Source organism: Delphinus delphis, chromosome 8, assembly GCF_949987515.2.
Source record: "Delphinus delphis chromosome 8, mDelDel1.2, whole genome shotgun sequence".
NCBI classification, from domain to species: Eukaryota; Metazoa; Chordata; class Mammalia; order Artiodactyla; family Delphinidae; genus Delphinus; species Delphinus delphis.
The window spans coordinates 58852526-58866995 of NC_082690.1; the positions used below are offsets into that span (position 1 = coordinate 58852526).

Sequence of the window (14470 nt, forward strand, 5' to 3'; positions counted from 1 at the left end):
TCAGAATACTTACACTCTTTGTATGAATTCTGGAAAAAGTAGTATATGGTGCCAAAAACTTCGAAGATGCATTTTCCTTTGGACATGAAATATGAATGCTTTTCTAAACAGAGAAGGAAAAATGAAATCCATCAGTAAAGCTACTCCAATGGAATTAAAGCTTCTTAAAGAAAACATTAGGACGAAAGAACACTCTTACCTTTTAAGTGTACCCTAATCCTCCTTCCCCAACCCAAGACACTATCACTCCCCTACAGATCAGCAGTCCTCTTACTGCAGAGGGCTACAATGTAATTTGGTACTGCTGAGCCATTATGCTTTTATGTTGAAGAAAACTGTTCCATAGAAGAGAAACCAACAATAAGATACAAATGACAAACACGAGAACATTAATTTTCATAAGAAAATCTAATACCAGTACTCTCAGTCAGCAGTGTGGCAAGGAACAGTACCAAGAGTTGTGAAAAAACAGCACCAGCTCCCGGGCCTAGGGCTGAAAAGACTAGTCTAAAAGTAAACTTGCTGCCTATAAAAGAACTTTCAGAAAAAATGTTAGACTACTGACATGTATAGTTACCAGAGTAAGAAAGTAGGTAAAGTAAATTACAGTACAGTCACACAATGTGTAGGCCCTGGTCAGGCTTGTGGTGCTCATTCCCAACTAGGACTTAAACTGACTATACATGTTCATAGACTGGTCATCACCAAATAGCTGTCTTATGATTTCCCACATGTTTTGACTAGTCATTATCACATATATTTCAGCTACCATAGCAAGATAACACTAGTGACGTAGTAGTAAATTACACCTAGAACCAGATGTTAGATTCAAGTGACATGACTTGCTGAAGGCAGACTGCAACCATTTAGGGTAAGTATGTTGGTGTTTCAAGGCAGAGGTATAAAAGGCTTGGTAAACATCGCCTCAAGGATTCTTGCAGTACAACAATCCCTTACTGTAATTTGCAGAATACTAACACCATCCCCTAAGTGTATATCTCCTACACAGAGCTGAGGAGCTGCTCTCACCAGATGGTCCCTAACCTGTTATCTCTTCTGCAGTAGTACTTGAAAGTTTCTGGAAATTCTGCTGGACAATGAAAATGCCTTCAATAATCAAGATTTTCTGAACCTCTTTATAAGGCTAATCTATGTACAACAAGCACAGTCCTCATAGTTCATTAGAAAGAACAGTTTCAAAGTTATTCTCATCACTGAAAATCAATATATTCTTATTACAGGTCTTCTCCTTTAAAAAGAGAATTAGATTATCTATACAAACAGTACTTTCTTAGCCAGTGTATCTATGCCTGGCTGCCTGCAGGCCTTTCATTAAATGAGTTTTTGTTTCTAACCACATGACAAAGCCCATACAGCTGCAAGAGAGCTGACCCGGATTTGGAATTGTCTCCTGTACCCGAAACTAAAGTGTCAGCTAAACTTTCCTGGCTAAATATTCATACCAAGTAAGGATATGAGGAGCTCTGAAAGCTTAGTGTTCGAGCCTCTGTAAGAACTGTGTTTGCTCTCAGAAGACTATTTCTTTGGGGCTAATTATGTAAAAGATTTCAAGAATCAGTGGTTTTCTCCTGCTTATCGATCCTGCAAATCACCCTTTAACCGTAAACAGACTATGAAGGAAGATAAAAGTTGTTACCTTCCAGCAGTAGAGAATCATGCTGTTAATGAAAAGATATTAAAGAAAAGCTGCAGGAGATATCAAAACAGACAAAATTCAGTGTGAGGGGGAAGTGTGAATATTTCACATTAAGATAAAATTAAAAGTCAAACTTTTTATCTTTCCAAGTTAGGTTTTTAAGCATAATGACAGATCTGTATAATAGAACACTGTAGCAACATCAAACAGCAAAGTGACTCATGGCAGTTAGGAAACAAATGAACGTTCAACCATAAGCATTTACTGTCTGACTTAGCAAGTACACTGCAGAAATTAGTAATGATATTGGAAAAGGTAAGGTTTGTATCACAGCCTGAGTACAAAGGGAAGAAGGGAAGTCAGTGCCCAGGCTGTGGATGGATACTGGCAAACACCTGGAAAAAATGTAGGCTTGCAAGGTGGTGTCATACTTGAAGTTAATAGAACTGGGTTTTAATTCTGACATAGTCTAACTAGCTTTGATTATTAGGGGTTAATTAACCTCTCTGAATCTGTTTGCTTATCTGCAAAATGTAAATTTAAAATGCCAATCCCACAGGATTGTTATGATTAACAATAACTCACTTTTAATATCTTAGTTTCTTTCATATGCAATTTCACTCCCCACTAATCAGCCTATGAGTTAGAATACTGTCTCTGTTTTATAGATGAGGAAACTGAGGCTCAGGTAACTAAGTTATTTGTCCAAAACCATATTGCTAGTAAGTGTCACAGTAACCAAGACTTGGACTCAGATCTTCTGGTACTTTCTACAATACTGTTCATGAAAAACAAATATAAAATATATAATAACATGTAGCTTATTATTTTGCACAGAGGGTAATGAATGAACATCTGCTAAAGATCTTATGTAAAAAACAAAGTATTCTCTACTCTTGTCAGTACACCTGAAATATTTTACAACTAAAAAAGCTTAATTATACACACAGCAAAAAAGGCCGTTTCACCCTTTGGGAATCATCTCACCAGAGCACACTGACTGCTGCCATCAGAAAGAGGAAGGAGGGCTTCCCTGGTGGCGCAGTGGTTAAGAATCCGCCTGCCAGTGCAGGGGACATGGGTGCAAGCTCTGGTCCAGGAAGATCCCACATGCCACGGAGCAACTAAGCCCATGTGCCACAACTACTGAGCCTGCGTTCTAGAGCCCATGAGCCACAACTACTGAAGCCTGCATGCCTAGAGCCCTGTGCTCCGCAACAAGAGAGGCCACCACTATGAGAAGCCTGCGCACTGCAACAGAGAGTAGCCCCCGCTCTCTGCAACTAGAGAAAGCCCGCGTGCAGCAACGAAGACCCAACGCAGCCAAAAATAAATAAAAATAAAATAAATAATTAATTTTTTAAAAAAAAGAAAGAGGAAGGAAAGTCAGATCATGAGTTCTGCAACTTACATGGCCACCTACTCACCTCAAAGACCAATGAGAAAAACAATTAAGTACTACTAATACAGGTCTTCACCAAGGTGTGCCCAGACACGTTATAAAACTACGCTGTACAATATGGTGGGTACTAGCCACATAAAGCTACTGAGCACTTAAAATGTGGCTAATGCAAATGAGTAAATGAATTTTTAATTTTATTTAAAGTTTAGTTTAAAAACATACTTGATTCAGTTACTGGAAAACTTTTTAAGTACATTTGGAACTACTTAGATATGTGAATCTGTTTTCAACTGTAAATTTTTTAAAACCTAAATACATATCAAGTATTTCCAATAAAAATTTACAGTCTGGGAGTTCCCTCGTGGCACAGTGGTTAAGAATCCGCCTGCCAATGCAGGGGACATGGGTTCAAGCCCTGGTCTGGGAAGATCCAACATGCTGCGGAGCAACTCAGCCCATGCACCACAACTACTGGGCCTGCGCTCTAGAGCCCACGAGCCACACCTACTGAGCCCACGTGCCACAACTACTGAAGCCCGTGCACCTAGAGCCCGTGCTCTGCAACAAGAGAAGCCACCGCAATGAGAAACCCGCACACCACAATGAAGAGTAGCCCCTGCTTGCCGCAACCAGAGAAAGCCTGTGCATGGCAACGAAGACCCAACACAGCCAAAAATAAATAAATAAATTTTATATTAAAAAAAATTAGAGTCTGAATTGAGATGTGCTCTAAGTGTAAAATATACAGAGGATCTCAAAGACTTAATAAAAAAAAAACTATCTCTAAATTTTTTATATTAATTACAGGTTAAAATAATACTTTAGATATACTGGGTTAAATAAAATACATTATTAAAATTAATTTCACCTGTTTCTTTTTACCTTTTTTAGGTGGCTACTAGAAAATTTTAAATTACACATGTGGACACACACTACTATATATAAAATAGATAAACAAGGACCTACTATATAGCACACGGAACTATATTCAATATCTTGTAATAACTTATAATGGAAAGGAATATGAAAAAGAAAATAAATATGTACATACATAACTGGATCACTTTGCTGTACACCTGAAACACTGTAAATCAACTATACTTCAATAAAAAAAAATTACATATGTGGCTCACATTCATCTATTGGACAGCACTGGTATAAGGGAAGTAAGAGGAAGTTTTCATCTAAAAGCATATGTATATATAAAAGAAAAAGAAAACTCTTGACATTCAAAGGCAGTAAAAGCTATGATTATTATACAAATGAAATGGAGACGACACTGATACGCAGATAACGGTATAAATCTTTAAAGTACGTATATAGGTACTACCATAGTTTTGGACACAGTGCTACCTAGAAGACATAAAAACCTACCTTGTTTATTTCATTCACAATAAATCCTTCCGAAGCTGTAACCTCTGGGATGCCATCAAGGCCAATTCCTTGACAAGTCAGGCTGCCATATAAAGTTGGTTTCCCTATATAGCACAAAAAATCATGTCTCAAAAAAATAAGAAGAATTAAACATTTTTCTCCTTGAAGACCCAATTCAGGCATCTGTATAAATGTGAGGAAATTGGCTCATGAAAGAAAAGCAGGCACTTGTGTTAAAAGTGAGGTGAAGTAGAAAGAGCACTAGTCTAGGCAAACCTAATTTGGAAGAAATATATTCAAGGGCTAAAAGCCAGGAACAAAGATTTTGAGATACAATATAGTATTTGTAGAGAAAACTACTAGAGTAATCTCAACCTCAGTTTTACTGGCTGTGAAATGGAATTCTCTACCAGGACGAAAGGTGAAGATGAACATGAACATATGCATTTATCCACAGTATATACACATAATACAGAGTAAAGAGTTAAGCTTCAATAACTGGAAAATTTGCTTAAGTAGGACACTGCTTTCGCAGTGATATGGGCTAAATAAGATATTATCCTACACATAAACATATGTAGATGGTAGAATGGAGTTAAAAACATTCTATTCTTCTTCTGCACTTTATACATACACTTCTGCAACAGCCCATAACACGCTGTTTACATTTCTGGCCTCCCCACCAGACTGTGAATTCCTTGAGCTCAGAAACTAGCAAGGTGCTACAAATTATTCAGTTAAGTAACTTGCACCAAACTGAAATTCTAGGAGTAAGAGGGAAGTAAAAACCATCATGGATTCATGCAGAGTGGGAGAGCTTCTTAGAGAGGGTGGGACTTAAGTAGGATCTTGAAAAAAGATAGGACTAGGCCAAAGATAAGGGAAAGGAAACCCCAAGTCAGGGAGGGGTGTGTCAAGAATAAGAAAAAGTCACAAAGAACAAGGGGGAAGGAGGCATCAATTAATATACCAGTTTGGTAGTTGAAAGATACTAATGGAGTAACTCACAATCTAGGGTAGAAGTATGGACTAGAGAAGATCTAGTGAAGTAAGTTTTGCAGAGAAATGGCATGAAATTCTAGTTCAGAAAGATGCCACAAAAATAGGATTGAGTGAACTCTGCTTTTTGTCACATTTCATGATTCCCTCCTGACTTCACCAACCATCCTATGAAGTTTAGCCCTTTTGGTACATTATTTCAACCAATCCCGTCATCACCCTCAATGACCTCTCTACATTTGTAAAGTCTCTGAAATGATCTCAGTCTCAGTATTTTGTCTATATAACAAAAGTGTGAATGATCCAACTACTCACCTTCTACATTTCTACATGTAGGCTGCTGAGTGCAGATACAGAAAAGGACACAACTGTGCAGACTGGCACCACTACAATTTACCAGTTTCCAAACTCTGCACAGTTTTGCAGTCCTTTTGCCCCCTTTGTTCCCCAGAGCAGCCAATTCTTATAACACCTAGCCTGCCATCAAAACCTTCTTCCTTCACAACAGCCAAAAATTGGAAACAATTCAAATGTCCATCAACTGATGAATGGACAAAAAAATGTGATATATCCTTACAACAGAACATTACTTGGCCGCAAAAACAAATGAATGCTACAAAATGGGTGAACCTTGAAAATGTTATGTTAAATGAAAGACATAAAAGGCCACATATTATGATTCTATTTATATGAAGTGTCCAGAACAGGCAAATCCATAGAGACAGAAAGTCAATTAGTGGTTGCTAGGAGCTAGGAGGAGGGCAAAATGTGGAGTGACTGCTAAAGAGCACAGGGTTTCTTTTGGGGGTGATGAAAACATATGGAATTAATGGTGAAGACATACAACTCTATGAATATACTAAAATCCATGGCATCGTACACTTTAAAAAGATAAACCTTATCATATGTGAATTATATTTCAATACAGCTATTATCTAAAAAAAATTAGAATGCTAATAGTACCTACCTGATACGGTTGTGAAGAACAGAAATAATGCATGTAAAGCATCTAGAACATAGATAGCGCATATTTTATTTCGAAGAAAAAGCTGACCCTACCTCCAACATCACAAAGAAAACTGAGGCTATAAGATACTCTCACATTTCCATATTCATGTATTTGCATTTATCTACATCTACACTTACCCTCACCTTCTTTCATCTTAGGCTTTTAGACTTAATTCAATCTCCTTCTCTCTCCTCTAAGACAATGGTTTTTCCATTAGTCCTTCTCTTCTCTACCTACAACCTATATTTTAATTGCTCTCCAATTAGTTCCCATCTTTAAAAATAAAACAAAAACCCTTGATTTGTAAACCTTCTAGCTACCCTGTCTTCTTCGATGCAGCATCAATTTCCTCAAAAGAAAATTCTGTTTAAAACTCTAGTTCTCATAGAAATAAAATATCTTATTATAAAAAGATATCAAAGGTCTCTGAAATGACAAATAATCAGTAAAACAAAGGAAAATTATAAACCTTGGGAATGATAAATGGCAGGGTGAGGTGACCAGGTGTTTTACTCTGATGCCTAGAATGGTGGTAACTTAAGAACTGAGAAAATCAAGGAGAACCTGTTTGACAACGGAAGTGCTCAGCTTCAGGTTTTGGATTTGATAAACTCAAGATGACAGTGAGAGCTTTAAGCAGAAATGCATAGCAGACAACTACTCAATGTCTGCTTGAAACTGAAGAGAGGTCAGAACTAGAGCTATAGATCTAGGAATCATAATCAGGAAGGTCACAACTGAAGCTATAGAACTGCTTAGAACACAATAATATATGGCTAAGAGACTGATTAAGAAGCATCAGCAATGTCTCCATGAATAAGTCTGTGGCTTCCAAATGGAAAACCAATCTGAAGGTCTTCCCCTAGAATGGAGTTGCAGAATCATTACAGCAGAGTGGTCAAGAACATTTGAAGACTCTTAGCACTATGCAAGAACTTTGGGCTAAGAGAAAGGAAGCTCTCTCCTAGGGGTAGTAAATCCTCTTTCTCTAAAGAGAAGGCATATAGATTTAAGGACATTACCTGGGGGGTGACAGCTCAGCCAGGCCTCCCCTTCGTCCTTCCTATGAAGAGAGACAAAAACCTAATTAGGCTCACTCAATGTCAAAAAAGGATGGTACTGATGCAAGGGAGAAAGATCATATAATTTCTAGTTTGGCCACAGCACTTAGACATGATCTAGTCTAACATCTCATCCAGGCACAGACAAATTTTGTTTATTTGTTGAAGAAATATTTGTGGATTAAGTGTTTAATGAATAGATCTGCTGGTTAAATGAAGCTCAAGTATTTCATCAAACATTTCATGAAGGGGCTTCCCTGGTGGCACAGTGGTTGAGAGTCCGCCTACCGATGCAGGGGACACGGGTTCATGCCCCGGTCTGGGAAGATCTCACATGCCGCGGAGCGGCTGGGCCGGGCCCGCGAGCCATGGCCGCTGAGCCTGCGCGTCGGGAGCCTGTGCTCCGCAACGGGAGAGGGCACAACAGTGAGAGGCCTGCGTACCGCAAAAAAAAAAAAAAAAACACATTTCATGAAATACTTATTAGTTGCACAATCTTGGTCAAAGTTACTTCTTGATTCTGGTCTTGCATTCTCTCAAAGGCACTTGGTGTGGCCCTCAATAAATGTCACTGGTCTTCCTTTTACACATTGTGTTGTAGTAAGCAATGTGTATTTTATTTCAGCCCACTTAGAAAAGTGTAAGTTTCTTAAATGCAGGAGACTATGTTTTATTCATCGTCACCACTGTTTCAATTTTAAAAACGTATAATAGTTGCCATTCATGGCACTGCTGTACTCATTCTAGTGCCTAGCATAATAACTTGCACAGTATATGATTAATATATGTTAAATAAATGAATGGTTTGCTGTGCATTCCAATTAAGCTGTTTCCTTTTGGAGGGCAGGAACCACCCCTTAACTTTAGAGTACACATCTGAACTCCGCCGAGCATCTATCTAGGTCAGAGACTGGACATGGTAGGCGTTACACTGTTTCCTGAAAAGAACTGTACAATATGACTAATATACCACTAGGGGTCGAGGAGCATACAAAGACTCCATCACACAGTCAAAGACAATGTGGTGGTGGAGAGTACTGGGACTTTTGCAAATAACTGAGGACCAATAAATATTTGCTAAATGACCATGACTACTTGGCCAAAAGTCTTCCTGCCTCCCAGTTTTTCTGTCTTTCTCCAACTCATTGATTCTATTCTGTCTCTGAAATCACACGGCGCATATGTGTTTCCTCGGCCTCAGCCCAGCTCTTCCGAGAACGAAAAACAATGACCATGTGGGTTTCGGACTTCATTTTATAGACCCAGGGTTCCCTCAACAATTGATGAGGTAACCCCTACGGATATCTTGGATCGGGCATGTCTCTCCTTAACGTAAGACAACATCCGCTACCCGCCTCTTCCGTCCCGGTTCTGGACCTAGATTCACCTGAGAGCCTGGGCCCAGTCGCTCTGAATCCTCAAAGGAACCGCCATCTTGATCCCGCCTCCACCAGCCCGCGTCTTCCGCTCTTTCACGGAAGTGGGTCCGCGCTTAGGCACTGCGTCGAGAACGATGGGCGGGATCTACACCGAGAGGCCACCAATGAAAATGCGCGGTGGATCCTCTTCCCCTCCCCGCCCCTTTGTGCGCCCGCGCTTCCTACAGGAGGCTGGTTCCTGACAGGAGTGTCGGAAGAGTTCCAAGTGCCTGCAAAACCGACGCGGCTGTGCAGGAGCGCGCGTTCGGGTCCTCTTGTCCGCGTGTTCGGTGAGCACTGTGTGCCGCGATCTTGCGCCGTGAAGCCTAGCTGGCACAACTGGGGGTGTGCCAAGCGGCCGCGCACGCGCATGCGTCCTCTTCTGAAGGTGGGAGAGGAGCCAGAGGAGCCATAGGTGACTTAGCCACCTGGGTTTCTCTGCTTTCCCGTCCTTTCCGTGCCTTCCTTTGCCCGGCCGGTTTCCGCGAACCAGCTACCGACCATTTATCCTGTCTTGATCTCTGAGCGAGGGTCTTCCTTTTTTTATTCTAGGGAAGACTGAAGCTAGGTTGTAGTGGGGAAAGAATACGGCAGCATTTACTTGAGTCCTGTTGTAGTCCATGCACTAACTTGTGACTTATTAGGATATTAATCCTTACAGTAATTCTAAGAGTTAAATAGTACCTTAAGAAGGAAACTAAAAAAGATTGCACGCTAAGGTGTGTGCATAGTAAAGTGAGTAAAGTATTCGAACCCAGATTTCTTGGCTTAGGATCCAAGGCACGGTTCTTTCCACCGCACTGTTCCAAGAGGTTTGCCCTTGTCTTTATTTATTTATTTATTAGATTTTTTTTTTTTGATGTGGACCATTTTTAAAGTCTTTATTGAATTTGTTACAGTATTGTTTCTGTTTTCTGTTTTAGTTTTTTGGCCACTAGGCATGTGGGATCTTAGCTCCTGGACCAGGGATCAAACCCACACCCCCTGCATTGGTAGGCAAAGTCTTAACCACTGGACCGCCAGAGAAGTCCCTCCCCTTGTCTTTAAAGAGCTCACAGTGTATTTAGGAAGAGAAAAACATAGGAGCTATTACTTATCCAACTCTTTGGACGTGCCAGGCTCCTTACATGCATTATCTTATTTAGTCTTCAACAATCCTGTGAGGTAGATTTGATCTCTATTTTTCAAGAGAGATTATGAAGTGCTTTGCTCAAAGTCACCCAGTGAGTCAGTGACAAAGCTAAGTTTCCAATCCAAGTCTATTTTCAAAGCCCAGTTTCCCCCTCCTCCCTTAGGTTATACTGCCTCTAAAGCAAATGAGTTTTGTGTAGGTCTATAGAGTTCTTAAATCCTTCTTGTGACTTCCCCATTACCCTCTGGATGCCTTAATATGAGGCCTTCCTATGATCAGATACTTTCTCAACTCATCAATTTCATTAATTTTCCTGTTCTCATACTCTGTTCTCCAGTCATGTAGAACTTTCAGTTCCTCCCATGTCAAATTCTGTCTCAAACCCCCACCTTGCTGTTCCATTGATCAGGAATATTCTTTACATCTCTGGCTTACTCCTTTTCATCCTTTAAGCCTCAGTTTAGAAATCACTTTCTCCGAGAAGCCTTCCCTGCCTGTTCCTGCCCTTGTCTGGATTAGGTATTCCTCCACTGTGTTCCCAATCTTAGCTGTCTGTACACACTGTACACAAGTAAACAGCCTATTTACTTATCTAAATTGTAAACTCTGTGAAGGCAGAAAATGTGTCTGTCTAGGTCACTCCTGTATCTTCAAATCTAGCATAGTGCTTGGTACATGATAGGTACTCAGTGATCATTTGTTGAATGAATCAGAGACCCAGGAAAAGCATTAAGTAGTTTTAGCTCATTTACAGTCTGTCATGGTAAAATTTGTACAAAGGCTGAGGTCATTTATCTTCAAACCTTTCTTAAGTTCCTTCTGTATGCTACCTTGTGCTGGGTGTTCTGAAGCAGATGATTGTAGGAAGGCAGTCTGGGCAGATACACCTCATGTTAAATACTCTCACACCTCACAGACTCATTTCTTGCCCTGGACCCTGTATGCTCTATGTTACAGCCACACAACTCTCTCCATTCTCTCATATGTCAAACTCTACACATATCTGGATACTCTCCCAAGTGGTAAACTTTGTTCTTCTCCAGCCATAGAATAAGGCTAATTGGAGAAAAGAACATAGCTTCTCCAGAAAGGAAACATTTCACTTAATTCAGATTCCATTTGTAGAATCCATTCGAGCTTATTAGTGCTGTGCTAAGCATTCTCATATACTTTATCTCATTCTGTTCAGTTCAGACCATTTTGCAGGCCTGTTCTCTGCCAGGCCTAGTGCTAGGGGTACCAAGGTGAATCAGGCCCAGTATCTGTCCTCAAATAGCTTACAACCTTCAAGGGGAGACATATGCTTCAATAGGCTATAACAGTGCAGTGGTCAATGTTATTTATAACAGAGGAAAGTGTCATATATAATCATGTCTCTACTCTAACCTTGCCTCCGTTGATGTTCTAGAGACTCCTAAAGATGTCAGCTCAAGGCCATACCTGGTCCCGACAGGTGAAGAAAGAAGATGAAGAAGAGGACCCACTGGACCAGCTGATCTCCCGCTCTGGCTGTGCTGCTTCCCACTATGCAGTGCAGGAGTGCATGGCCCAGCACCAGGACTGGCGACAGTGCCAGCCACAGGTGCAGGCCTTTAGGGACTGCATGAGTGAACAGCAGGCAAGGCGACGGGAGGAGCTGCAGAGGAAGAAAGAGCAAAGCAGTGCCCACCGCTGAGAGCCCACACCACCTGTCCCCAGAGGATGGCCCTGCAGAAACTAGCACCCAGAGAGATCATGGGAGAAAGAAATCCTTCCACAGTGGAAGTGTGGGCCGAGAAGTGTAAGACTTGGGGATAGTATTTGGGCCTGGGGTTGAGAGCCAGGCAGCCATGGGTTTGGACATGGCTGCCATAAAGAGCAGTCATATTGTCATGTTGAGATCCCACACATCCTCACCCATCTTATGTCACCGATATTAAATATTGACCAGTATTTGCCATGTAAAACAAAGAAATGGGTTAAGGGATGCTCTCCTACACTACATCTTGGGTCAGTGTGCCAAGTACTGTGCTGATTACATGGATATTTAATTTTAAAGTAAATTTACAATCTAAAGGTAAATTGGTTACCTAGTCAGTTCTTCATTTATTCAGGCATTGGTTCAAAAATATCAGGTTTTTCTGAGACCTTCTCATATGCCAGGCACTGTGTAGGAAATTGATATGATGAAAATATGATCTCTGCCTTTATGTTGCTTTAGTCTGGTTTAAGAGAGAAACAAAACAACACTAGAGCAACTAATTAATTCCTGACAATGATGTAAATGACTTTCTCTTTCATCAGTTGTTCTGGATGTTTCAGTCAGTCTAATGGAAGGAAGAAGGCAAATGGGAAAACAAATACTGAGTGCCTCTCATATGCCAGACTCTGTTGCATTAACAGATAAAGAGTCTGACCTCAACATGTTCCCAAACAAAAAAACACACAATGTTGGCTTGACATTTCAAAAGTACATTAAACATACAGATTTTCAGCTTTTGAAAAGTGGAGAAGCTGTCAACATGGAGCTTATATTCTTACTTAACAATTTGCTGGAGCTGAATTAACAATTTCTCTTTTAGGTGGATGTGTTTTCCAGTTCACAACAGTTGCCACCACTTTTCATTTTTCTTCCATGGAACTGCATTACCCAGTCTATTTCTGTCTGACATTTGGGAGTGGGAAGGGAGTTGGGTGGGTGACCCCTGCTATAGAACTGGAATGCAAAGGGGCATATGCTCTCATCATCATCAGTAACATTTCTTAAACATATATATATATATATATATATATATATATAAAGCACAAGTCTGAAATATAGTAGGCCTTAAAACTACTTTGAGCCTTTGTGTTGGTATTCGGGAAGGAGAGAAAGAGAGAAGGGGAGAAGATATGAGGAATGTGAGTTCAAAGAACAATAAAATCCAATTTCAGGCAGAAGGGGATGATTATGTGTGTGTGTGTGTATATATATATATATATAAAAGGATGAGTGAATCTCTGTTGGGCCATGTGTACCCAATGCTGTGGGTCATCAGAGGTAGCAGTGTGGACTGCAGCTGTCAGCAAGAATCTCAAAGAGAAGGGAGGTAGTTGAGTTGACACCATTAAAGATGAAGTAGACACTACATATTTGTAACATATATAGCAGAAAGGATTACCATCTGCAACAAATAAAAAGTCCCTAGAGGGATTTCTCTGGTGGTCCAGTGGTTAAGACACTGCTTCCATTGCAGGGGGCACGGGTTTGATCCCTGGTCGGGGAACTAAGATCCTGCATGCCGCATGGTGCGGCAAAACAAACAAACAAACAAACAAAAAACTAGAAATCAGTAAGAAAAAGCAAATAGCCCAACTGAAAAGTGAACAAAGTTAAATATGCCCCCAAAACATAGGAAAATGTAAATATATTCTACATCACTTATAATCAGAGAAATACAGATCTTAAAAACAAAAGTAGGGCTTCCCTGGTGGCGCAGTGGTTGAGAGTCCGCCTGCCGATGCAGGGGACGCAGGTCCGTGCCCCGGTCCGGGAAGATCCCACATGCCACGGAGCAGCTGGGCCTGTGAGCCATGGCCGCTGAGCCTGCGCGTCTGGAGCCTGTGCTCTGCAACGGGAGAGGCCACAATAGTGAGAGGCCCGAGTACCGCAAAAAAAAACCAAACCAAAACAAAACAAAACAAAAAAAACAAAAGTACTATTAGATGAGCCTGTTGACAAAAATTAAAAGTATTTATAATGACCAGTGTTGGTGGGGATGGAGAGAAACAGACACATTCACACTATTGAAGGGATCATAAATTAGTAAAGCTTTTCAGGGCAATTTGGTGAGATCTACAAATGTTTTAAATATTTAAACAGCAATTCCTCTTTTAGGAATCCGCTTAAACATCTATTATGTTCATTGCAGCATTGTTTATAATAGTGAATAAGTGGTCATAGTGTGAAGTTCCATCAGTGAGGACTGTATTCTTATATATTCAAATATGTTACAACACAAATGTACCTATATATTAATTTGTATAATTAAAATAGAAATAATAGGTCATGGGGGCAGGGTATTCTAGCAAAGGGAAAGGGTGGAAGGACCTCAGCAGGAGGAATGGCTTTCAAACCAGCTAAGTGGAGGGAGCAGGATTGGAAGGACTCCAGTTGACAGGAAGCTAACACTGGGACGGTCACAAAATGTGTTTGGGCAAAGAGGGCTCTATTGCCACCCAAGCCTGTTTCCTCAAGTATCAATAAATGGGGATAATTCCTATTTAATAGGCACACTAAAATAATTAAATGAGAGGTGATATATAAATACCTGGTAATAAAAGTTGTATTTATTGAACTACTATAACTAATATGTATGAAGCATTTAACTCAGGCTATCTGGTTCCAGAGTCTGTGCTCTCAATCCCTATGATATGCTGCTTTCAAATTCCACTATGCC

The 14470-nt window shown here is 40.4% G+C and overlaps 1 protein-coding gene across 1 annotated transcript in view; it reads right to left on the reverse strand.

Moving 5' to 3' along the window:
- Positions 1 to 9204, reverse strand: part of PAAF1 (proteasomal ATPase associated factor 1) — a 41033-nt gene extending 31829 nt beyond the window's left edge. The window contains exons 1-4 of the mRNA XM_060018297.2: positions 8890 to 9204; positions 7464 to 7504; positions 4434 to 4537; positions 14 to 103 (exon numbers count right to left, since the gene is read on the reverse strand). Of these exons, the coding sequence (XP_059874280.1) occupies positions 14 to 103; positions 4434 to 4537; positions 7464 to 7504; positions 8890 to 8936 (282 nt within the window). The 5' untranslated portion in view covers positions 8937 to 9204. The remainder of the gene's footprint in view (positions 1 to 13; positions 104 to 4433; positions 4538 to 7463; positions 7505 to 8889) is intronic.
- Between the last annotated feature and the right edge of the window lie 5266 nt (positions 9205 to 14470).